The 26,736-nt window shown below is 45.7% G+C and overlaps 1 protein-coding gene across 1 annotated transcript in view; it reads left to right on the forward strand.

The window, feature by feature from the left end:
- LOC137380187 (protein canopy homolog 1-like) overlaps positions 1-26,736 on the forward strand; it is a 126,607-nt gene that overhangs the window by 76,556 nt on the left and 23,315 nt on the right. The window contains exon 2 of the mRNA XM_068051960.1: positions 6,096-6,211. Within this exon, the coding sequence (XP_067908061.1) occupies positions 6,096-6,211 (116 nt within the window). The remainder of the gene's footprint in view (positions 1-6,095; positions 6,212-26,736) is intronic.

Consider the following 26,736-nt stretch of genomic DNA (forward strand, 5'->3'; position numbering starts at 1 on the left):
CCTCATGTACACCTTACTCACCTTGACTATTGATTTTTTTTTTTCAAAACGCTCTTCTCACCAGCCTTCCGTTCACAAAATGTAGCTAATCCAGAACATAGCATCCATTTAGGCTTGTCTAGCCAGCTTCTTATGCTTGGGCAAATCACCCTTTTTTAAAAAAAAAATCCTTCATTTTCATGTTTGACTACAGCATTTCCCCAGTACTATTTAGGTTATCTTTCTTGACATTCTCGACTCACTAAGCCCTTTCCCTTAGAATGCTTTAATTGCACTCCATCCTACCTTCAAAAACCTGTCTCTTTAAATGTTTCTTTGATCATTTTCTCCTCCCTCCTCACCTCCAATTTTATCTTGTTCCACCTTTATCCCGTTGCTTAATCACTTCCCTCCACCCTTGCTTGTTGGTAGGACTGTATTACAGCATTAGTAAGAGAGGATATAAGTAAGGGAATGCAAACAGCGCAGACTCTATGGTTAGAATTGAGGAATAAGGGAGGACTTAAAGCTTTGATGGGAGTTGGCTATGTACCTCCTAGTAGCAACAGTGAAGTGGCATAATGTATTAATTCCGAGATTAGAGAAGCTTGTAGCAAAAGCAAAGTTTTAATCATAGTGTGACAGAATTTCCATTTTTTTTGTTAAAACTTGGAATCTATATTTTTAAACTGAAGAGGCTGACCTTTGGGTGTTTTTTTTTAAAAGAAGCTCAGCAAAAGTTGACCAGTAAACAAGTTTTTACTGGAAAGCAGAGGGTTTGACTCGAGAGTTATTTTGTGTTGACAAGAGAGAATTTATGATTAGCGTGAGACTTGCCCGGAAAAAGTTTTGGTTTCACTTTGAACTGTTAAAAGATGTTGGTTTTTGGACTAAAGGAAGCATTTTGGAATTTGTTTATGGACCTGCCAGGAGTTCAGAAGAAAACTGTTGCCTCTCTTTAAAGAATCCCTGCTCTTGAAAAGCAAAAGCTTGTACTGTTGCCTCCTGTATTTTTGAAGACATCTTGAATGCTTGCAGAAACCTTGCATCTTTAAAAGCATCAAATGTGTGAGAACTGAAACTTTTGTTGCTGCACACCTGATGGTAGACCTATATGAAGCCTTCTGCAGTTGAATTTCTTTGAACGCCTACCCAAACAGACTGTTCATCAACCTCACCTGGAAAGATTTCTAGTGGCAGCCAACTATTCGACTTTGGGACACCTTGAAAAACAAAGAACTTCCATATTCAGCATACATTTTTTTTTTATTCCTTCTGTTTCTTTGTAACAGCTATGAACAAAAATCCCTTTTTTCCCAGTTTACTGGTTTTTGGATGTATGTGCATCAGGGATAGGATAAAAAAAATGGGACTTTAATATATCAATTCGCGTATATATTTACTTCGTTATTGGTTAAGACTTGGTTTATATTCAAAGGATAAACAAAAAATTATTCAAGAAGCCTGGTTGGTGTGCTTTATTCTGGGGACAAATAGATGGATGACTGTTTCGGTAAGTAGGAATATTTAATATGTTGTAACCTGTGGAGAAGTGGGACCGAATTAGCAATGCACTGTTCCCGCCTCGGTCGTAACAATAGAACAGTGCAGCACAGAAGGAGGTCATTCGATCCATTGAGTCTGCGCTGTTTCTTCCGAAGACCAGTCCAGTTAGTCCCGCTCCCCTGCTCTTTCCCCATATTCCTGCAATTACTTCTCCTCCACGTATTTATCCAATTCCCTTTTGAAGGCTACTATTGAATCCATATCTACCACCCTATCAGGCAGTACATTCCAAATCCTGACCACCTGTTGCATCAAAAAGATTTTAATCATTTCTGCTTTTGCCAATCGCCTTAAATCTGTGCCCCCCTCAATTCGATAAAATTAGCCCTCCTCCAGTTAAGTATTTTTGTAATGGATTGCTCCTATCCCTCACCATAATTGACCTAAGCTTTATGATACTATGATTACTATTCCTGCAGTACTCCTTACCTGTTATATTCTCCACTTGACCCACTTTGTTAACCAGGACTAGATCCAGCAATAGAAGAGTTTAATTGTCATATTGCATGGGAAGAGCAGAATTCAAGCCAGAAATTTCTTGAGAGCATTGAAGATGGTTTCTGGAGCAATAAGTTCTAGAACCAATAAGAGGGCAGGCCACACCAGATTTAGTAATGAGCCAATCTAACTGATCAGAATGCGTTCAAATTCAGTATTGGGGTTGATAAGTAGAAACTTCTCAGAGTTACGAAGATTCTAAATATTGATAAAGCTAACTTTAACAGGATGAGATAGAAACTGACAAAAGCAAACTGGTCCAAACTGTTATCGGGTAAAACTACAGATGAATAGTGGCCAGGTCATTCAGGAGTGAAGTTAATAAATACTTTTTCATGCAAAGTGTGGTAGAAGTATGGAATTCTCTCTCTCAAAGCAGTAGATGCTAGTTCAATTAATAATTTTAAATTTGAGAGTATAAAATGTTATGGAGCTAAGATACAAATCAGCCATAATCTCATTGAATGGTAGAACAGGCTTGAGGGACTCCTATTTCTATGTTCCTAAGAACATTATGTAAATACAAGTTGTATGCAACTGTTATTTGGCTCAAAGTTGTTTTGTATGTTTCTTTGGCATAACCATAATTCTCTAATACTTGTTCCTCAAAGAACTATGTGGTGTAGATATATTGGACCAGAATTTAATATAAAGATAACAGTGAGGCGAACATTGCTCACCGTTATTTATGCGCAAATTGAGCAGCAACTTCAGGTGAATGCAGCTGTGTTGTAACTTAACTACATTACTGTACACCCAGTGCTACTGCATTATTTGTATTTGTGTCATTTGTGCTGAGCAATGTTGTGTGTATAAAATTATTAATCATTATGTTAATTGTTAGCATAAGTGTCATTGAAAGTATATCGCGGCTAATGTGGATTTAGGATTAGAATTGGTGATCAGTCAAAATAAGTAAATGTGTGGAAACGTGCAGTGACTTCCAAATCCTTTACAGTTCTGAAAAATTGTGCGAACCTGTGGAGTCCAATCAACTTGTATTTGATTCTGTACAGTAAAAATCTGTGATCCAGTGGACAGCAATTTTTTACCTGATTCTTCTATGACTTTTCACCCAATTAAAATAAAAACGTGGCTAACCAACATAATGGCTGATTAACTATTATTTGCGTGCAAAGCGAACAGCAACTTCAGGTGAGCACAACTGTGCAATTAAACGTGAAAATCTGGAAATTGCTGTGCAAGATGTGCCACTCTGCCATAAAGTGGCACAAAAACGACATCTCGCTATCTGGCTATCCATTCAAATGTATCGGATGACCCAAAATTCCTGTATTTGCACGGTAGATGTGTACTGAACTCACCACAAAATTGAAGCTTGTCCATTTCAGTCTAATACCCTTTTTAATGGCATGATAAATGTTAATTACTACCGAATAACCCCTCTGGCACTGAAGGTTAACTTTTCTAAGTGTGGAGTCTTATTCCTTTAGATTTTAATTGTTTGATTTTTTTTTCATAAACTCTCCCCAGTCTTTCATTCCCTCTTTTGCTTTCTATACCTGATTTGATATTGAATTCACTATTCTGACTTGAACTTCCTGGTCCAGTCTGTGCATTGTTCATTAATAATATTTCAATCTAATTGGTTGAGGAGCCACACAGTTGTACAGAGGATGCCATGCCATTTGGATCTTTAACTTACAGCAACTTGCATGTGCTGTTTATTTGCAGGTTACAGTAAATTCTGGCCATGTCTTTTAAAAACGCATTTTTGAAAAGATGCAAAGTTAGCAATGTTTACAGTATCTTAATTTTTGAATTGTAAGTTAATGATTCAGATACAACAGGAAAGAAATGCCTTCAGTCCTGTTTGCAGGAAGATGTTTGGCTTTTAAACACATGACAGAAAATTGGTCTTATTGCAAGCTAATGTGGTGAATAGTTCAGTTCGGTTAAAAACCATTATACATTGTGTTATGATTACGTTTTAAAGTTCTATAAGTGTTTGCTCCTTCATTGGCTGAAAAGAGTGTACTCAGTTGCTCTGTCCTTTTCAGTTATGTTGAAAAATAACTTCTAATATTTTACCTACTGTCTATCAGTGACATTTCGTGAAACATTACTACAAAATAATAGAAAAACAGAGCGCTAGTTTATTAAGTTAAGTTTATATTCTTTATTTTCAAGAAACTAAAATTGCCCTTTTTTCAAAAGAATTACATTTTCCTGAAGGGAATACTGTGTTTAGTGGATGTAGTCTTTGTTCATATTTTAATTAATATCCAAATTTAGCATGCCAGCTCATCTTACCTAACAGTCACAGCAGGCTCCTGAATGACATGAAAAATAATTTGCACTATCGTCATATAAATCCCAATATTACAAAGTATAAATCCTTTTTTTGTATATTAATCTAGAAGAAAATAGAAAAATTGGATTGGTTGGGGATTTGTTGGCTGCATGCTTCAATAAGACAGTCCAGGATGAATGTGACATGGAAGCAGAGAAAGCATAAGCGAGCTGTCATAACCTCAGTCAATACGATATTTTAAGATTATATGTTATTTCTGGGACAAAAAGGAAAATATTCAAATTGTGTGTATTACACATTCACTTCAGTACTTTTTGTCTCGTGAAGATTTGTAAGGACTGCCAGGTCAAAGTAGGTGGGATTGTTTTGCATATAAATTAAAATTGCATCAAATTTTTGGGGGGATTATATTTAGTTCAAAAGAAGTTTAGAGATGCAAGCTCAGAGAGGAATGAGGTTTTAAACATTCTCATACGCTTATTAGGTTTTCATTTCACAATAATCAGTACAGTGATCTGATCGGATCAGCAGTGTTAAACTTTCCAAATAACCATAATTAATAAGTTGTAGCATGATGGATCAAGCTTGCATGAGCTCAGTAACGTTGATCTCTTTGCCTTAAGTACTTAAGAAATACTAAACCAGCTTATTTAACTAGCTGTATTACGTTTTGTATAGTGGAACATTTGCAATGGGCTGAAATGTATACTTCGGATGTAAACAATGGCGGGCTACACGTCGCGGAGCCGCCGCAATATTAAGTGTGGTGAATCATTTAAATAGCTGGGGCGAACTGCCCATCCTGATGATGTGGCGGGGGCGGGCTGTCCGTCCCCAGCAATGGCATCAGCTGCCTTTGCGCAGGCGCTGACGCCATTTTTAAAGGGCTTCGAGCCCTGCATTTCAATTTAAATATTTAAAGTGAGATTGATTTAAAAAAAAATAAAATAAATTGATCTTGACCCTCTCCCACACTCTTTCCCCCCCCCCCCCCCCCCCAACAACCATTGAATTAATTCCTTATCTCTTCTCTTCCCCTGTCCTCCCTCACCGCCACCTCCCCAAAATACTTACCTTGTACACCTGGCCATTTTCTCTCCCCACCCCCCCCCCCCCCCCCCAAAGTTCATAAACTGTAAGCCTTCCCACCATCCCCTACACCAGCCCCCTCCACCCTGCTCCTCACCGCCCCCCCCCCCCCCCCTCCCCAACCCCTTCCCCACCAGTATTCCACCTCAGATCCCCAGCACCGGCACCAATATCGCTCTCGGACAGACGGTGGGAGCTCGACGGTAATTTATTAATTAATTTAAATTGATTTGCATATTTAAATTAGGCTCCCGTCACCGAACGGCAGTGGGGCTGCGATGAGGCCTTGCCGCCGTCGGCAATATGGGGCCGGGCCTTCCTGGCGTCAGTCTGTAGCGGGCCTCTCCCTGAGGCATTTTCTGCCCCACCCTGCCACGAGCCTCACCGTCTGGGGGTCTGTAAAGTTCAGCCCAATGTCTCAGTAGGTAACCATGCCATTCAAGTCTTGGTCCCTTTTTTATATTCTAAGATAATTTCAGAGTTTCACTTTCAATTTTTTTGCATATGCCTAAATTCATACATTCGTATACTACAAACCTTGGTGGAAAACTTCATTAAATTGGGGCACTTGAATGTTTTAGATATGTTTTGTGAAAAAAATTATTCTGCTAATACTTAAAAGCCTTTTGTTCTTTTGTAAAACTTTCTTTTTGCATTATGTTTTGACTTGATTTTGTTTTAATTTAAGTTTGCAGGGCATTAGTCGATGAAATTGACTGGGCAGTTAAGAAAGTGGATCCAAAAAGGACTATTCAAGTGGGATCTTTCCGAATAAGTCCTGATGGCTCTCAAAAACCAAATGAGGTATGTATGCTATTTAATATGCACAATTTACAGCCACTTATTCAAACAGCAGTGGTCCACAAATTCAGTAACCTTAATCATATGGGGTAATAGAATATAAATTAAGTCTAACCTTGGGGAAATGGAAATAATTTTTTGTAATATCTTGGATGGACTTTATATATTCAAGTAATTGAGGTGTTCTAAGAATCTTCATGAAATACAGAAAGGAGAAATTCCAAATTTACCCTTCTACCTTTTGCTCTTTGTAGCTTTCAGTAGCAGTTCTGAGTTTAATGGAATTATAATTGGAGTAGCAAGATGACTTTTTCTCAAAAAAGCAGCTGGCATATTTATTGTAGTGTACTGATATTTTTAAGTGGTTTGAGTAGAATTCACTTGACCTGTTTGTTCAGGCTCACGTTTAATGTCCAGTTTTGTTGTATGTATATTTAATAGAATTTGTATTCAATGTAACAGCTAGCTCACTAAATTAAGAAGATTAATTCTGCATTTAGTTGCGTCAATTTTCCTCCGCAAAACTAAATAATTCCCTCTTTGATGAAGTATATATCTTAGTGATGTATGTAAAGATGGGAGTTTGGAAAAATGTTCAAAGGAATGACTTGTATTTGCAACCCTACTTAAAATTCTTCCAGTACTTTTTCTATATAAACTAAAATAGAATATTATGAAACAATGAGATGCATCATCAAAGGGGAAAAATTAGTTCAAATTAATCTACCATTCTTTTCATAGTACTCAAGTGCTGCACTCCTCATATGATGAATACATTGCTCTTAAATTTTAAAATGCACTACTGCTTTGTGGGGGCTTTCAAAGAGGAGATGGTTTAGATACAGAATAAATGCATTCCCATGTGGAGGAAGGAAGGACATCTAAAACTGGAACTCCCTGGATGACTCGAGATATAGAGGTTAAAATGAGACAGAAAATGGAGGCTTGTGACAATCATAAGGTTAATACAATAAAAAACAAAGCTAAATCTAGAAAGTATAGAAGAGTTTTTTTTTAAAGAGTAAGAAGATAAAGAAAGGGTATGAGAATAGATTTGCAACTAACATACAAAGAGCCCAAAAGTCTTCTTTAAACATGTAATTAGTAAGAGGGTAGTCAAAGTTTGGTGGGGCTGATTCGGGACCAAAAAGGAGATCTTGTGGAGGCAGAGGACATGATTTGGGTACCAAATGAGTACTTTGCATTTGTCTTCACTGGCAAAGAGGATGCTGCTAATGTAGCAGAATGGGATAAATACTTGGAACAGAGAAAGAATTGTATTGCTATGAGGACAGTGCAGAGGAATGGGATTAATTGGATGAGTCTATCAAGGAGCTGGCACAGGCACGATGAGCCGAATAGGCTCCTTGTGTGTAGGATCATGCTGATACTTCAGGTGTAAACAATTGCTTTAAAATGGAGTAGAAAGCGCATATGGGGCTTGTTAATTAGCACTGGCATTATATGCCAGCTAGGCTTAGGGTTAGGCATCTGCAAAACTGGGTCAATGTTTGTGGATTTGAGATTTATTCAGGACTTGGTGCATAACCTAGGCTTATAATTCACTTCAGCAATGAGACAGTACTACATTGTCAGAAATGCTGTCCTTTGGATTAAATGCTAAGATGGTGTTCTGGCTCCTCCTCTTCCTGGTACCTTGGCCAATACTCCTCCCTCAGCTAAAACTACCTTAAAATGATAGATTCTTTGGTCATTCATTTTAATAACGCGTTGTTTACCAGCATAGTCGACTGATGAACATTAAGTGTGTTTTATTTGCGGGCATTGCTGCCAAGGTTGGCATTTATTGCCCATCCTAGTTACTTGGAGAACGAGGTGGTGGACTGCCTTCTAAAACTGCAAACGTGGTTTAATTCAACTGAATGGCTTGCTAGGTCACTTTGGAGGGCAGTTAAGAGGCAACCACGTTGGTATTGGCCAGATAGGACAGCAGGTTTCCATTCTTAAAACTCATTAGTGAAGCAGTTGTGTTTTTATAATGATCTGACAATCTCTTGGTCACTTTTACTGATACTTTTTTTTAAAAATTCTCTCTAACTGAATTCAAATTCTCACACTGCCAGAGTCTGATTTCAACTTGAATTCTCATTTATTAGTCCAGGCTTCTGGTTTACCAGTCCAGTAACTTGACCACTACATTACAGTATCCAGTGGTACTGTATAACTTGTATCAAGTCATTTGTGTTGCGTAATTTAATGTGTGCATATATGTATCATTTAAACAGGTTAATTGTTTGCAGCAGGGGGTGCCATGAAAGCATATCACAGCTAATGTGGATTTTTGATTGGAATTAGTGATCAGTAGATAACAATGTATTTCCAGGGTGTGCACATTGACTTCTAACCCCCTACTATTCAGAAAAATTGTAGGGTCCTGTGAAGTCTAATCAACTTGTTTTTGACTCTGCACATTAAAAATCTGTTAGTCTATGTAGACAGCAATTATTTTAACCACATTTCTGGCTTTTCACCCAACTGAAAGAAAAATGTAGCTAACTGTAGCAATGGGCCAGAATTTCCTGTAAAAAATAAATAAATAAAAGTGTGGCTCAGCGTTATTTATCAGACAGCAACTTCAGCCAAGTGCAGCTATGCGGTTAAACATGCGCCACTTTGCCATAAGCTGCATGCAAACAGCATCTCGCTGTCTGGCTTCCCATTCAAATGTATTGAATGCCATGAAGTTATTGAATTATAGAAGGGTTACAGCACAGAAAAAGGCTACTCGGCCCATCGGGTCAGCACCAGCTCTCCAAGAGCAGTTCAGCTAGTCCCACTCCCCAGCCCTTTCCAGTGTACCCTGCAAATTTTTTGTCTTCAGGTGCTTATCCAATTCCCTTTTGAAAGCCACACTTTGAATCTTTCTCCACCACCCTCTTGGGCAGCGCATTCCAGATCCTAACCACTTTCTCTCTCTCTCTCTCTTCTCTCCCCCTCTCTCTCTTCTCTCCCCCTCTCTCTCTCCCTCTCTCTCTCTCTGCTCTCCCTCTCTCTCTCTCTCTGCTCTCCCCCTCTCTCTCTCTCTCTGCTCTCCCCCTCTCTCTCTCTGCTCTCCCTCTCTCTCTCTCTCTCTCTGCTCTTCCCCTCTCTCTCTCTCTGCTCTCCCCCTCTCTCTCTCTCTCTCTCTCTGCTCTCCCTCTCTCTCTCTCTCTCTGCTCTCCCCCTCTCTCTCTCTCTCTGCTCTCCCCCTCTCTCTCTCTCTCTGCTCTCCCCCTCTCTCTCTCTCTCTGCTCTCCCCCTCTCTCTCTCTGCTCTCCCCCTCTCTCTCTCTCTCTGCTCTCCCCCTCTCTCTCTCTGCTCTCCCCCTCTCTCTCTCTCTCTGCTCTCCCCCTCTCTCTCTCTCTCTGCTCTCCCCCTCTCTCTCTCTCTCTGCTCTCCCCCTCTCTCTCTCTCTCTGCTCTCCCCCTCTCTCTCTCTCTCTGCTCTCCCCCTCTCTCTCTCTCTCTGCCCTCCCCCTCTCTCTCTCTCTCTGCTCTCCCCCTCTCTCTCTCTCTCTGCTCTCCCCCTCTCTCTCTCTCTCTGCTCTCCCCCTCTCTCTCTCTCTCTGCTCTCCCCCTCTCTCTCTCTCTCTGCTCTCCCCCTCTCTCTCTCTCTCTGCTCTCCCCCTCTCTCTCTCTCTCTGCTCTCCCCCTCTCTCTCTCTCTCTCTGCTCTCCCCCTCTCTCTCTCTCTCTGCTCTCCCCCTCTCTCTCTCTGCTCTCCCCCTCTCTCTGCTCTCCCCCTCTCTCTCTCTGCTCTCCCCCTCTCTCTCTCTGCTCTCCCCCTCTCTCTCTCTGCTCTCCCCCTCTCTCTCTCTGCTCTCCCCCTCTCTCTCTCTGCTCTCCCCCTCTCTCTCTCTGCTCTCCCCCTCTCTCTCTCTGCTGTCCCTCCCCCCCCTCTGCTGTCCCCCCCCCCTCTGCTGTCCCCCCCCCCTCTGCTGTCCCCCCCCCCTCTGCTGTCCCCCCCCCCTCTGCTGTCCCCCCCCCCTCTGCTGTCCCCCCCCCTCTGCTGTCCCCCCCCCCTCTGCTGTCCCCCCCCCTCTGCTGTCCCCCCCCCCTCTGCTGTCCCCCCCCCCTCTGCTGTCCCCCCCCCCTCTGCTGTCCCCCCCCCCTCTGCTGTCCCCCCCCCCTCTGCTGTCCCCCCCCCTCTGCTGTCCCCCCCCCCTCTGCTGTCCCCCCCCCCTCTGCTGTCCCCCCCCCTCTGCTGTCCCCCCCCCCTCTGCTGTCCCCCCCCCCTCTGCTGTCCCCCCCCCCCCTCTGCTGTCCCCCCCCCTCTCTGCTGTCCCCCCCCCTCTCTGCTGTCCCCCCCCCTCTCTGCTGTCCCCCCCCCTCTCTGCTGTCCCCCCCCTCTCTGCTGTCCCCCCTCTCTGCTGTCCCCCCTCTCTGCTGTCCCCCCCCTCTCTGCTGTCCCCCCCCTCTCTGCTGTCCCCCCCCCTCTCTGCTGTCCCCCCCCCTCTCTGCTGTCCCCCCCCCTCTCTGCTGTCCCCCCCCCCTCTCTGCTGTCCACCCCCCCTCTGCTGTCCCCCCCCCCTCTCTGCTGTCTCCCCCCCCCTCTCTGCTGTCCCCCCCCCCTCTCTGCTGTCCCCCCCCCCTCTCTGCTGTCCCCCCCCCTCTCTGCTGTCCCCCCCCTCTCTGCTGTCCCCCCCCCCCTCTCTGCTGTCCCCCCCCCCTCTCTGCTGTCCCCCCCCCCTCTCTGCTGTCCCCCCCCCCTCTCTGCTGTCCCCCCCCCCTCTCTGCTGTCCCCCCCCCCTCTCTGCTGTCCCCCCCCCTCTCTGCTGTCCCCCCCCTCTCTGCTGTCCCCCCCCCCTCTGCTGTCCCCCCCCCCTCTGCTGTCCCCCCCCCCTCTGCTGTCCCCCCCCCTCTCTGCTGTCCCCCCCCCTCTCTGCTGTCCCCCCCCCTCTCTGCTGTCCCCCCCCTCTCTGCTGTCCCCCCCCCCTCTCTGCTGTCCCCCCCCCCTCTCTGCTGTCGCCCCCCCCTCTCTGCTGTCGCCCCCCCCTCTCTGCTGTCGCCCCCCCCTCTCTGCTGTCCCCCCCCCCTCTCTGCTGTCCCCCCCCCCTCTCTGCTGTCCCCCCCCCCTCTCTGCTGTCCCCCCCCCCTCTCTGCTGTCCCCCACCCTCTCTGCTGTCCCCCACCCTCTCTGCTGTCCCCCCCCCTCTCAGTTGTCCCCCCCCCCCCTGCTCTCCCTCTCGCGCTGTTGCTCTCTCTCTGCTCACCGTCTCCCCACCCCCCCTCTCTGCTCTCCCTCTCGCGCTGTTGCTCTCTCTCTGCACGCGCTCTCGCTCTCTCCTGCACGCGCTCTCGCTCTCTCCTGCACGCGCTCTCGCTCTCTCCTGCACGCGCTCTCGCTCTCTCCTGCACGCGCTCTCGCTCTCTCCTGCTCGCGCTCTCGCTCTCTCCTGCTCGCGCTCTCGCTCTCTCCTGCTCGCGCTCTCGCTCTCTCCTGCTCGCGCTCTCGCTCTCTCCTGCTCGCGCTCTCGCTCTCTCCTGCTCGCGCTCTCGCTCTCTCCTGCTCGCGCTCTCGCTCTCGCTCTCTCCTGCTCGCGCTCTCGCTCTCGCTCTCTCCTGCTCGCGCTCTCGCTCTCGCTCTCTCCTGCTCGCGCTCTCGCTCTCTCCTGCTCGCGCTCTCGCTCTCTCCTGCTCGCGCTCTCGCTCTCTCCTGCTCGCGCTCTCGCTCTCTCCTGCTCGCGCTCTCGCTCTCTCCTGCTCGCGCTCTCTCCTGCTCGCGCTCTCTCCTGCTCGCGCTCTCTCCTGCTCGCGCTCTCTCCTGCTCGCGCTCTCGCCTGCTCGCGCTCTCGCCTGCTCGCGCTCTCGCCTGCTCGCGCTCTCTCCTGCTCGCGCTCTCTCCTGCTCGCGCTCTCTCCTGCTCGCGCTCTCGCTCTCTCCTGCTCGCGCTCTCGCTCTCTCCTGCTCGCGCTCTCGCTCTCTCCTGCTCGCGCTCTCGCTCTCTCCTGCTCGCGCTCTCGCTCTCTCCTGCTCGCGCTCTCGCTCTCTCCTGCTCGCGCTCTCGCTCTCTCCTGCTCGCGCTCTCGCTCTCTCCTGCTCGCGCTCTCGCTCTCTCCTGCTCGCGCTCTCGCTCTCTCCTGCTCGCGCTCTCGCTCTCTCCTGCTCGCGCTCTCTGCTCTCTCCTGCTCGCGCTCTCTGCTCTCTCTCTCTCTCTCTCTGCTCGCCCTCTCTGCGCTCTCTCTCTCCGCTTGCCCTCTCCTGCTCTCTCTCTCTCTCTCCGCTCGCCCTCTCCCGCTCTCTCTCTCTCTCTCCGCTCGCCCTCTCCCGCTCTCTCTCTCTCTCTCCGCTCGCCCTCTTGCGCTCTCTCTCTCCGCTCGCCCTCTCGCGCTCTCTCTCTCTCTCTCTCCGCTCGCCCTCTCGCGCTCTCTCTCTCTCTCTCCGCTCGCCCTCTCGCGCTCTCTCTCTCTCTCTCCGCTCGCCCTCTCGCGCTCTCTCTCTCTCTCCGCTCGCCCTCTCGCGCTCTCTCTCTCCGCTCGCCCTCTCGCGCTCTCTCTCTCTCTCTCTCCGCTCGCCCTCTCGCGCTCTCTCTCTCTCTCTCTCCGCTCGCCCTCTCGCGCTCTCTCTCTCTCTCTCCGCTCGCCCTCTCGCGCTCTCTCTCTCTCTCCGCTCGCCCTCTCGCGCTCTCTCTCTCTCTCTCTCCGCTCGCCCTCTCGCGCTCTCTCTCTCTCCCTTCCCGCCCATTCATGCGTCCCCTCTTTCCCCCTCTCGCACCCTCTCTGCCCCCCCCCCCCCACCCTCGGGTTTTTCCAGCCGGTTCTGACTTTTATGTCAAGCTCACCAGAAGATTCGGAATCTGTCCGAAGTTCAGAAGCTGCCGTTCCCGATGTAGGCACCCTGTCAGCTGTGAAACTGCGCAATTTTTTTCCAAAAAGCCAGTCTGAAAGAAGAAGCCAGTGGGAAATTTCTCATCTCTGAATTTTATCTGCAGGCTGGATCCTGGCCTGTGGGCCATATGTGTATATGCACAGGTCAGGGTAATCTATGTCTCTTAGAGGTGATGGTGTTTGAACTACAGCTGTTCTTGTTCTTTTTTGGTGCGAGAGATTGTGGGGGAAGGAGATGCTGTTGCAGTAACTATGACTTGCAGCAGTACATCACACCTAGAACTTTGATGCCTAACATCTCACAAATGCAGAGCAGCAATCAAGAAGGTGAATCCAATGTTGAACTAACAGCCAAAACAGTATAATGTAGTCAGTGGAGATAGTGATCAAACCTAATAATGGTCTCTTCAAGCACACTTTGAATATTTGGTCTGGTTCTGGATACAAGAGATAAGGGAGACATTCAAGATCTGACAGTCATGCAGAGAGGAACTATGAGGCTGGTCCCCAATGTCAGTGAGTTATGAGGAAAGACTGGAGAAACTTGGAATTTTTAGCCTGGAAAAGAGACATCTGAGAGGTGATCTTTTAGAGGTGTGCATGATTAAGAGTATAGAAAAGGTTAATCTGGAATAATACTTCAATTTAAACTGTCAGGAAACCCTTCACACAGTGATCAATATATCGTATAAGCTTCCAGTTGTAGTGTGGAGGCAAAAATCCTGGAATCCTTTTAAAAATGATTGATTACTATAATGGGGAATATTAGAATCTCTTTGGATGGATAAAATAAGATGTGTTAAATTGCCTTCCTCTTCCTCAACTTGTGATCCTGTGGCTACGTATACTGCATTCACACATCACCGATAGTGGAGAGGATGTATATTGAGTCCAGTGGCAGGGTGCCTATTGTATGAAGTGCTCGACTCTGGATGTCATTGCTCGTGAGTGTTCTGGTGGTTGCACCTATCCAAGCGAGTGGTGAGTATTTTGTCACACTCCCGACATTCGCCTTGTCTTGGTGATGAGGCTTTGATGAATAAGGTGAGCCACTCATCAGAGCACCAAGTCTCTGGGTGTTTATGTTGCTGTCCCAGTCAAGCCTCTGGTCAGGGGTGACCTCCAAGATGTTGATGGTGGGAAATTGGACAATGATGATGCTGTTGAAAACCACGGCTTTCCCTTGTTTGTTCATTATCTCATGCGACTGTGCCACTTGCCAACTGGCAAGTGTCTGCTGCAGGCTGGCAAGGGCTGGAGAAGGTCTGAATGAAACTGAACACAGAATCATCAGAGAGTAACCCTAATTATGCCTTCTGGTGGAGTGCAGGTCATTGAAACAAAGGAAGATAGCTAGCCTGAGGACTTTTTGAATGGAGCTAAGAAACCGATAGTGAATAATAGAAAACTGTGCCTATGCTTGATTTGTGATTTTCCTCAAAAGAAATCCACATACAATGCCTACATTATTTTTAAGAAAATGGTGTGGTGAGGAACTATTGAAATCTGAATTGTATTTTTAAAGTTACAAGAGAAATTAGGTAATTAGATGAAATTTCAGTCATCACATGAGAAGCCAGACACTGATGATTGTACAGTTTTTTAGATTGAAAGTTAGAGGATGTTTTTGTTTCACAGAAATAGTCGCATTGCTGCATGTTACTTATTGTAGAACAGGTCCAACTGAATACAGTTTTATAAATAGTGTGCATTATGTCACATCAGAAGCAGGAAATACAATGTTTGTTTGCTGTGGTTGCCATCAATTTGATGTCAATGATCTGCTCTACTATTCCACCTAAAAGTCCAGGAAAATTAGATTATTTTTCCAATTTTCTCCCATCCACTCCCGAATGCAGTGATCCATGCGAGGATATTATTTCACAGGTATCAGCAGTGCTCTGGTGTTTCTTTTGCGACTTGAAGCCCCAATGTGATTCTGGCAGCATATAATTTTTTTTCAATTTCAGTATTTTAGTAACCTTTTACAGTGTGTTTCAAATGCTTGTACGTGCACAAACCATCTCTATTTATTTTAAATGTTCATGCCTAAGTCTTAGGAATAGTTTTTTAATGTACCCAAGAAATTTCTTCCTACAAGTGACTTTCATAGAATCATAAGAATGCTACAGAGCAGAAGGAGACCTTTTGGCTTGTCGTGCCTATATTGGTTATTAGTCCCATGCCCACAGCCTTTTCCTCACAACCCTGAAAATTAGTCCTCTTCAAGTATTTTGTTCTTAACTGGCTATATAAATTGCTGCTACGATGAATGGAAAGTTCAAATTTCCATAACTGATCTCTTACTACTGAATGCTGACATGAAATATTTATTAAATCAGTCTTTTTACACTTTAAACCCATCCTAGTTGTATGATATATCTGAGCATTTGTATGGAGAGGGTTTATTTGTTTATAGAGTACGAATTCTTCTACCACTTCATACACCAGATATATATTTTACCAATTACAGAATTTGCAGTTATTGTATTTGATAACCTCATTGTTATATTTATAGGAAAGGGGATTTCACTGAAGGACACCTATTTGTTTCTAAAATATGTCTTGCGTGTAGCTAATGACATTTCCAGAGAGCTTGAGGTGGTTCCAGATCGTGTCTTATAGAGGAGAGTTGTAGCATCTTATCAGTAGGGACAAATAAAATGGCATTGGTCAGGGTGATTTTAAAGACATGGAATTAGAGAGGGAAAACCCACTCTCAAAATACCACAGCTCGCTTTTTTTTTAAATGATTTTGCAGGCTTCAACCACTTGTGTTACATCACAGTATTCCTATGCCACTGTAACAATGTCCTGTTTAAACAGCCAGATTGAATTACCAGAGTTAAATAGATAATAGTTCCCACTTACTGACATGAGGTAAGATGGACATTTTTCACGTTTGAGCTTGTGTTGCTGAATTTAGCTGCTGGTCTCTTGAGTTGGATATTTGGTGGTTAGTCATTTTAGAAAGTGATCAGGATTTCAACTGCAAATTTTGTACATGGCATTTTAGTGCAATCCCTTCTCATAATTTTAAGTTTTCCATGCAGCTCTCTAAGACTGATGGGTGAATTTTGACAGTCTCTCAAATGGCTAGCAGAAGATGCACATGAGCGCCTTGGTGACTTACTCTTTTTATTTTCTCCCCTTCATGGGGAGCTAACTATGTTCCTCACAATGGCCCAGTGGGTAGAGAACTGCAACTCCAAATATGTTATTTTGGGGCTCCTTTTTGAAAATGAGAATAAATCTTTATTTTTATTATTTATGAATTATTTTTATGAACAGACAAGTTCACTATACTTTAAGTTAGCATTTGGTGCTTGTTACTCAAACCATTATGCCAGTTAGAAAGCATGCACAAACAGTGTCCATCACACAGTTTAAGACCTATTATCAAATCAGCAATCTTGAACTGCCAGATACCATGCTTTTCAAACAAAATACTGTAGGGTTGTCCTTATGGATTAGGAATAAATCTACATATGATGCTGTACTGAACTACACAGAGCAGAAAGGCCCTGGTTTAATTAAGGTGTGTACTGAGTTTGCTGATCTCATCCTGTGTCCTGTGGAGTTTATAATTTTTCCCCATTATAGCTCCATCTGCTGGTGCAATGTGCTGATCATTGTTCACCATTTTTGTCTTTGGATTTGTAGAACTTTGTTTTGGGATGGAGGGTTGGCGGGTAACTATTCATTTGAAAATGCTTTCTCGATGTAATATAAATAGGTTAAATTATCCCAATTAGCATACCATTCTAAATAATTTTCCATAATTATTTTCCTATATTACAAAATATAGTTTGTGCAATTCACAACAATAACTTGCATTTAACATCGCAAAACATGCCAAGGCACTTCACAGGAGTGTAATCAGACAAAAACTGACACCGAGCCAAAGGAGGAGGTATTAGGGCAGGTGACTAAAAGCTTGGTCAAACAAGTGTTTTAAGGAGTCTCTAAAAGGAGGAGAGGTTTAAGGAGGGAGATCCAGAGCTTGGGACCTAGACGGTTGAAGGAATGACTGCCAACGGTGGGACAAGGGAAACTTGTTGTATCATCATGTTGCATCTCCAACAGGTTCAAGCAGCAACTGGATAGAGAAACAAAGTTGATATTTTAGGTCAATGACCTTTCATCAGAACTGGAAAAAGTTTGCAACGTAACAAGTTTTAAGCATGTACAGAGGGAAGGGAGGAAAGACAAAAAGGGTACGTCCATGATAAGAGGGTAATAAGACAGGTAAAGAAACAAAAGATGGTGTAGAGGAGGTGTAAACAACAACAGCAGAATCATTACCAACATCTGCTGTCCATAAAAATGAGAGCCGTGGTTATGATCTGAAATTGTCCAATTCAATGTTGAGTCCAGAAAGCTGTAAAGTGTCTAATCGGAAAATTAGTTTCTGTTCCTCAAGCTTACATGAGCTTCATTGGAACAATGTATGAGGCTGAGGACAGAGGTCAAAGTGGGAGTGTAGCAGAGAGTTGAAATGACAGGTGACCAGAAGCTCAGGCTCACGCTTGTGGACTGAACAGAGGTATTCTGCAAAGCGATCACTTATCTCAGCTTTCCCAGTGTAGAGGGGATCATAGCGGGAGCAGTGAATACATTATACTAAATTGAAAAGCGCAAGTTAATCGCTTTCATCTGAAAGTCGTATTTGGGGTCCTGGGTGGTGTGAATGAAGGAGGTTAAAGGGTAGGTGTTGCGTCTTATACGCTTACAAGATGCTTTGGGAAGGGTGAGAGTGTTGGGGGTGATTGAAGAGTGGACCAGGGTGACGTGGAGGGAATGATCCCTTTGGAGTGCTGGAGGGGAGGGGAAGATGTGTTTAATGGTGGCATCACACTGGAGGTGGTGAAATGGTGGAAGATATTCAAGAAGGGTAGTAGGGATAAACCAGGTAATTACAGGCTGATGAGTCTAACATCAGTGGTTGGGAAAATATTGGAAAATTTCTGAGGGAAAGGATTAATCTCCACTTGGAGAGGCAGGGATTAATCAGGGATAGTCAGCATGGCTTTGTCAGAGGGCGATTGTGTCTAACTAACTTGATTGAATTTTTCGCAGAGGTGACTAGATGTGTCGATGAGGGTAAAGCAGTAGGTGTAGTATACATGGATTTCGGTAAGGCTTTTGATAAGGTCCCGCATGGGAGATTGGTTAAGAAGGTAAGAGCCCATGGGATCCAGGGCAATTTGGCAAATTGGATCCAAAATTGGCTTAGTGGCAGGAGGCAGAGGGTGATGGTCGAGGGCTGTTTTTGTGATTGGAAGCCTGTGACCAGTGGTGTACCACAGGGATCGGCGCTGGGACCCTTGCTGTTTGTAGTGTATATTAATGATTTAGAGGTGAATGTAGGAGGTATGATCAGTAATGTCGCAGATGACACAAAAATTGGTGGTGTAAATAGTGAGGAGGAAATCCTTAGATTACAGGGAGATTTAGATGGGCTGGTAAGGTGGGCAGTGGCAAATGGAATTTAATCCTGAAAAGTGTGAGGTAATGCATTTTGGGAGGACTAACAAGGCAAGGGAATATACAATGGATTGTAGGACCCTAGGAAGTACAGAAAGTCAGAAGGACCTTGGTGTACTTGTCCATAGATCACTGAAGGCAGCAGCACATGTAGATAAGGTGGTTAGGAAGGCATATGGGATACAGCCTTTATTAGCCAAGGCATAGGATATAAGAGCAGGGAGGTTATGATGGAGATATATAGAATGCAAGTTAGGCCACAGCTGGAGTGCTGTGTACAGTTCTGGTCACAACACTATAGGAAGGATGTGATTGCACTGGAGAGGTTGTAGAGGAGATTCACCAGGATGTTGCCTGGGCTGGAGCATTTCAGCTATGAGGAGAGACTGAAAAGGCTAGGGTTGTTTTCCTTGGAGCAGAGAAGGCTGAGGGGGGACATGTTTGAGGTGTACAAGATTATGAGGGGCATTGATAGGTTAGATAGGAGGAAACTTTTTTCCCTTAGCGGAGGTGTCAAGAACCAGGAGGCACAGATTTAGGGTAAGGGGCAGGAGGTTTAGGGGAGATTTGAGGAAACATTTTTTCACCCACAGGGTGGTTGGAATCTGGAACACACTGCCTGAAGAGGTGGTGGAGGCAGGAACCCTCACAACATTTAAGAAGTATTTAGATGAGCACTTGAAATGCCATAGCATACAGAGCTACGGGCCAAGTGCAGGAATATGGGATTAGAATAGTTGGGTGCTGTATGGCTAGCACAGACACGATGGGCTGAAGGGCCTGTTTCTGTGCTGTATAACGCTATGACTCTATGACCTGTTGAATGTGAAGTCTGGTGGGGTGGAAGGTCAGGACATAGGTGACCCTATTGTGGTTCTGGTAGAGAAGGAAAGGGTGAGAGCAGAAATGTGGGGAATGGGACAGACACGGTTGAGAGTCCTGTCAACCACGGTGGAGGGGAATTCTCAGTTGAAGAAAAAGGAAGACCTATCGGAAGCACTGGTATGGAAGATGGCATTGTCAGAACAGATGCGATGGAGACAGAGAAACTAGAAGAATGGAATAGTGTCTTTACAGGAGGCAGGATAGGAGGAAGTGTAGTCAAGGTAGTTGTGAGGGTCAGTGAGCTTATAGTGTATATTGTTTGACAGCCTACACCCAGAAATGGAGATAGAGAAGTCAAAGAAAAGCAGGGAAGAGTCTGAGATGTAACATTTTTAAAAAAATTCATTTCATGGGATGTGGGCATCGCTGACCAGGCCAGCATTTATTGCCCATCCCTAATTGCCCATGAGAGGGTCGTGGTGAGCTGCCTTCTTGACCTGCTGCAGTCCATGTGGGGTAGGTACACAGACAGTGCTATTAGGAAGGGAGTTCCAGGATTTTGACCCAGTGACAGTGAAGGAACGGCAATATAGTTCCAAGTCAGGATGGTGTGTTGCTTGAAGGGGAACTTGCAGGTGGTGGTGTTTCCACGCTTCTGCTGCCCTTGTCCTTCTAGGTGGCAGAGGTAGCGGGTTTGGAAGGTTCTGCCTGAGTAGCCTTGGTGCGTTGCTGCAGTGCATCTTGTAGATGGTACACACTGCTGTCACTGTGCGTCAGTGATGGAGGGAGTGAATGTTTGTTTGTGGATGGGGTACCAATCAAGCAGGTTGTTCTGTCCTGGATGATGTTGAGATTCTTGAGTGTTGGAGCTGCACCCATCCAGGCAAGTGAATCACACTCCTGACTTGTGCCTTATATGGCTACTCCAGTTCAATTTCTGGTCAATGGTAACCAGCAGGATGTTGATAGTGGGGAATTCAGCGATCGTGATGGTAATGCCGTTGAATGTCAAGGGGAGATGGTCATTGACTGGCACTTGTGTGGCACGAATGTTACTTGCCAGTTATCAGCCCAAGCCTGGATATTGTCCAGGTCTTGCTGCATTTCTACACGGGCCGCCTCAGTTTCTGAAGAGTCGCAAATGGTGCTGAACATTTTGCAATCATCAGCAGACATCCTCACTTCTGACCTTATGATTGAAGGAAGGTCATTGATGAAGCAGCTGAAGATGTTTGGGCCTAGGACACTACCCTGAGGAACTCCTGCACTAATGTCCTGGAGCTCAGATGATTGACCTCCAACAACCACAGCCATTTTCCTTTGTGCTAGGTAGGATTAAAATCAGAAGAGTGTTTTCCCCCTGATTCCCATTGACTCCAGTTTTGCTAGGGCTCCTTGATGCCGTACTCGGTCAAATGCTGCCTTGATGTCAAGGGCAGTCACTCTCACCTCACCTCTTGAGTTCAGCTCTTTTGTCCATGTTTGAACCAAGGCTGTAATGAGGTCAGGAGCTGAGTGGCCGTGGCGGAACCCAAACTGGGCATCACTGAGCAGTGCTAAGCAAGTGCTGCTTGATAGCACTATTGATGACACCTTCCATCATTTTACTGATGATTGAGAGCAGACTGATGGGGCGGTAATTGGCCGGGTTGGACTTGTCCTGCTTTTTGTGTACAGGACATACCTGGGCCATTTTCTACATTGCCAGGTACATGCCAGCGTTGTAGCTATACTTGGAACAGCTTGGCTAGGGGTGCGGCAAGCTTTTTTTTATTCATTCATGGGATGTGAGCATCGCTGGCCAGGCCAGCATTTATTGCCCATCCCTAACTGCTCTTGAGAATGTGGTGGTGAGCTGCCTTCTTGAACCGCTACAGTCCATGTGGGGTAGTTACACCCACAGTGCTAGCGGTTAGATACAACTGAGTGGTTTTCTAGGCCATTTCAGAGGGCATATAAGAGTTAACCATATTGCTGTGGGTCTGGAGTCACATGTAGGCCAGACCAGGTAAGGACAGCAGATTTCCTTCCCTAAAGGACATTAGTGAATCAGATGGGTTTTTACAACAATTGACAGTGGTTTCATGGCCATCATTAGACTAGCTTTTTAATTCCAGATTTATTAATTGAATTCAAATTCCACCTTCTGCTGTGGTGGGATTTAAACCCATGTCCCAGAGCAATACCCTGGGTCTCTGAGTTACTAGTCCAGTGACAATACCACTACGCCACCACCTCCCCTACTAGGAGTTCTGGAGCACAGGTCTTCAGTACTATTGCCGGTATTTTGTCAGGACCCATAGCCTTTGCAGTATCCAATGCCTTCAGTCGTTTCTTGATATCACGTGGAGTGAATCGAATTGGCTGAACTCTGGCATCTGTAATTCTGGGGACTTCAGGAGGTGGCTGAGATGGATCATCAACTCGGCACTTCTGGCTGAAGATTGTTGCAAATGCTTCTGCCTTATCTTTCGCACTGATGTGCTTGGCTCCCTCACCATTGAGGATGGGGATATTTGTGGAGCCACCTCCTCCAGTTAGTTGTTTAATTGTCCACCACCATTCACGACTGGATGTGGCAGGACTGCTGTGCTTAGATCTGATCCTTCAGTTACGGGATCGCTTAACTCTATCTATTGAATGCTGCTTATGCAGTTTGGCATGCAAGTAGTCCTGGGTTGTAGCTTCACCAGGTTGACACCTCATTTTGAGGTATGCCTGGTGCTGCTCCTGGCATGCACTCCTGCACTCTTCATTGAACCAGGGTTGGTCTCCTGGCTTGATGGTAATGGTAGAGTGGGGGATATGCCAGGCCATGAGGTTACAGATTGTGGTTGAGTACAATTCTGCTGCTGCTGATGGCCCACAGCGCCTCATGGATGCCCAGTTTTGCATTGTTAGATCTGTTCGAAATCTATCCCATTTAGCACGGTGATAGTGTCACACAACACGATGGACGGTCTCCTCAATGTGAAAGCAGGACTTCGTCTCCACAAGGGCTGTGCCGTGGTCACTGCTACCAATACAGTCATGGACAGAAGCATCTGTGGCAGGCAGATTGGTGAGGACAAGGTCAAGTATGTTTTTCCCTCGTGTTGGTTCCCCCCGCCGCAGACCCAGTCTAGCAGCTATGTCCTTTGGTGCTCGGTCAGTAGTGGTGCTACCGAGCCACTATTGGTGATGGACATTGAAGTCCCCCACCCAGAGTACATTTTGTGCCCTTGCCACCCTCAGTGCTTCCTCCAAGTGGTGTTCAACGTGGAGGAGTACTGACTCATCAGCTGAGGGAGGGCGGTAGGTGGTAATCAGTAGGAGGTTTCCTTGCCCATCTTTGACCTGATGCCATGAGACCTCATGGGTTCCGGAGTCGATGTTGAGGACTCCCAGGGCAACTCCCTCCTGACTGTATACCACTGTCCCGCCATCTCTGCTGGGTCTGTCCTGCCGGTGTGACAGGACGAACCCAGGGATGGTGATGGCAGTGTCTGGGACATTATCTGTCGGGTATGATTCCGTGAGTATGACTGTGTCAAGCTGTTGCTTGACTAGTCTGTGGACAGCTCTCCCAACTTTGGCACAAGCCCCCAGATGTTAATATGGAGGGCTTTGCAGGGTCGACAGGGCTGGATTTGCCATTGTCGTTTCTGGTGCCTAGGTCGATGCCGGGTGGTCCGTCCAGTTTCATTCCTTTTTATTGACTTTGTAGCTGTTACGTACAACTGAGTGGCTTGCTAGGCCATTTCAGAGGCCATGTAAGAGTCAACCACATTGCTGTGGTCTGGAGTCACATGTAGGCCAGACCAGGTAAGGACAGCAGATTTCCCTCCCTAAAGGACATTAGTGAACCAGATGGGTTTTTACAACAATCGACAATGGTTTCATGGCCATCATTAGACTAGCTTTTAATTCCAGATTTATTAATTAAATTCAAATTCCACCTTCTGCTGTGGTGGGATTCAAACCCATGTTCCCAGAGCAATACCCTGGGTCTCTGGGTTACTAGTCCAGTGATAATACCACTACGCCACCGCCTGTATCTTGATTTTAATCGTGATTGCATCTGAAACATGAAAAGTGGAATTTCAGTTGAAATCTACATGAAGTAGGTCTGAGCTAGAGATGAATGCTGAGGAAAGATGTGGCTTGAAAGCAAGTTTGGTAGATACCTGATCAAATATGAGGAGGGAAACTGGAGGCAGTGAAAATGAACAAAGTTTAAAAAAAACAAACTGAAATCCTGCCAGAGAAGAGCAAAACTTCTTTAAGGTGGGCATATCTGGAAGAGAAGTGGCATGAATTTAGCACTAAAATAAAAGCAATATACTGCTGATGCTAGAAATCTAAAATAAAACCAGAAAATGCTGGAAATACTCAGCAGGTCTGGCAGCATCCGTGAAGAGAGAAGGTTAATGAGATGAATTTTACGCCGCCCAAGTGGTTGGATGGTGGTGTGGGGGCGGTGTAAAGTTGAGCGGGAGGCCTACCCACCCCGCTCCCGCCTCCGGTCAACTTTATGGGGGTCGGGCGAGGGGTTGGGGGGTGGGAGGAGATTGCCCGCCCGCCCGAGGCCAATCGGGACCCTTAAGTGGCCACTTAAGGGCCCTCTTCCGCCTCCAAGGGTATTTTACCCGTGGCAAGCAGGTGTGCTGGAGACGTGAAAGGCCGCCCAACGATAGCTGCCGGCCCTTCTGCGCGCCAAGGGGTGGGAGGGGGGTGGTGGTGGTGGACGCATGGTAGTTGGGCACAGGGTGCCCGATTGAGGACCGCCCCGCCTCCCAACCCATCCCAGGGACCCAAGATGCCCCCCCCCCCAAGCGACCATTCCAGCCTCACCAGGGAAGGACCAATCTGCCTGGTGAGGCATGCCCAACTTTCCTTCACCTCTGGCTCCATCTGGTCAGCTGGGCTGCAGTCCCAGCAGTGCCCACCGCTCCTGGTGGCGCTGCTGGGACTAAGAGCTGCCGGCCCACTGATTGGCCGGCAGCTCAATGAGGCGGAACTTCCCCTCTCAAGCGGATGGAAGTCCCCCCTCGGAACAATTAAAGTTCGGGGACTAGTAAAGTGCGGGACAGATCCCCGGGCTAGGCGGAAGCGGATTCACCACTGATTTTTACATCAGTGCCAAATTCCCATCCCCCTTAGGTAAAATCCAGCCCAATGTTTCAGATGGATGACCTTGAGTCAGAACTGGAAAACTGAGATGTAACTAGTTTTAAGCAAGTACAGAGCCTGGGAAAGATGGGGGGAGGAAAGAACAAAAGGCAACGTCTCTGATAGGGTGGAATTCTCTAACCCATTCTCACTTTGACCTCTCTTTCCTTAGCCTACTGCTCTGTTCCAGTGAAGTTCAACGTACGCTTGAGGAACAGAACCTTTTATCTTGTGATTCAGCACTTTACAGCCTTCCGAATCAACATTGAGTTCAACTTTTTCAGACTGTAACCAGTGCTCCCATTTTTGCAGATAGCAGCTGTTCGTAATGACTCTATTATTGCCATTTACAACTCCTCAGGACCCATCTTTTGTTTCTTTTCTTGTTCCATTCTCACCCTTGCATTATTTGAAATCTCTTTCCTCTCCGCCCACCCCCAATTTGCCTCTGTACTTGCTTAAAAGCTGTTGCATCTTGTAACTTTTTCCCGTTCAGATGAAAGATTTCCAGCATCTGCAATATTTTGCTTTCCTAAAGTTTAACGCCCACTTCTAAAAATTGTTGAGGCTGTGCTGAGATTGTTCTATAATACTTCTCCTCTGATTACGTAAGTTGACTATTTGAGGCAAGCAATCCTTATGAGTGAAAGCAGGATGATCAATTAAACTTTTTTTTTGCAAACCTTTCTTACTGCTTAGCCCCATCTTGGAGATTGATGTCCCATTCACATCCCCCACTTTTCCTAAAACTATTTTGTTCCCAATAAGACGGCAGAGTCCAATCTTATTAGTTTCAAAAACTGGAGAGGGTAGTGGGGTGGGGGTGGAAATTGAAAGAAATCCAAATTGTGTACCCTGCCTTCACTTATGTCGAGATTGTGTGCCTTAAATAGCTAAAGGCTTAAGGATCTCTACTTCCATGTCGCAATCAGAAGATGCCACAGATATTTCTTTCACTTCAAGTGATGCAGCTTTGCATAGCCAGATGAGATGCACAGCATGGGATGTTTGAATCCCTGTAATTTTTTCGAAGCAGATGTTGAACCTACTTGAGCTGCTTCTGGTGCAGCAGCAATCAGTTACGATGTATCAGGACCCACTGTGATGGGTCCAGTCAGAGGTGCTTCTGATGCATAGGAACCAATTATGATCTCTGCCTCATTCATCGCTGTGGCAAAGCATTACATGCCACAATGATCCTCTGCCTAAAGGAATTTCTCCTGGCCCCTCCTTACCTCTGACAATTTAAAAATGATCACCCTTCATCACTGACTTCCCGAGGAAATAGTCTTTCCATGTTCAGTTGATCAAAATCCTTAATTTTAAAAACCTCCACTAAATCTCCTCTTATTCTGTACATCTTGGTGTCTCAAACATAGAAGAATGATGAGCGCCTTTCTGTGATCAAACCCCAGTTTTCAGAAGAACTGAAAAAACTTTTAAAAAAATGCCAAAACAGAAAGTGCTGGAAATACTCAGCAGGTCTGGCAGCATCTGTGGAGAGAGAAACAGTTAATCTTTCAGGTCTGTGACCTTTCATCAGAACTTGCTTGTTTTATAGTAACTATTTTTAACCCTTGGATGTCAAAACTGGCACTAATCAACTCCTTTGTGTAGATATGAACATTTGGTTCGTTGTCAAACAAAAAGATCCTCCTAACCACTTGTATTTATATAGCACTTTTACCATAATAAAACATCCCGAGGCGCTTCACAGTAAAGTAAAATTTGATAACGAGCGACATGATATATTAGAGAGCTGACCGAAAGCTTGGTTAAAGAGGTAAGTTTTAAGGGGTGTCTTAATGGTGGAGGAAAGAGAGGTATTGAGGCAGCAGGAGAGAATTCCAGAATTTAGGGCCTTGACAGCTGAAGGCACAGCCAGTAATGGTGGAGCAAATAAAATTCCCAAGAGGCCAGAATTAGAGGAATGCAGATATCTTGGAGGGTTGTGGTGCTGAAGGAGCTGACAGAGGTAGGGAAGGGTGAGGCCATGGAGGGATTTGAAAATAAGGATGAGAAATTTAAAATTGAGGTATTGCTTAACCAGGAGCTAATGTAAGTCATCGAGCACCCTAGTGATGGGTGACTAGGACATAGTGAAAGTTAGGATACTGGCAGCATAGTTTTGGATGACCTCAAGTTTACCGAGGATTGAATGTGGGAGACTGGCTAGGTGTGCATTGGAATAGTCCAATCTGGAGGTAACATAGGCATGGATGAGGGTTTCAGTAGCAGGG

Source organism: Heterodontus francisci, chromosome 2 (genome assembly GCF_036365525.1).
Source record: "Heterodontus francisci isolate sHetFra1 chromosome 2, sHetFra1.hap1, whole genome shotgun sequence".
NCBI classification, from domain to species: domain Eukaryota; kingdom Metazoa; phylum Chordata; class Chondrichthyes; order Heterodontiformes; family Heterodontidae; genus Heterodontus; species Heterodontus francisci.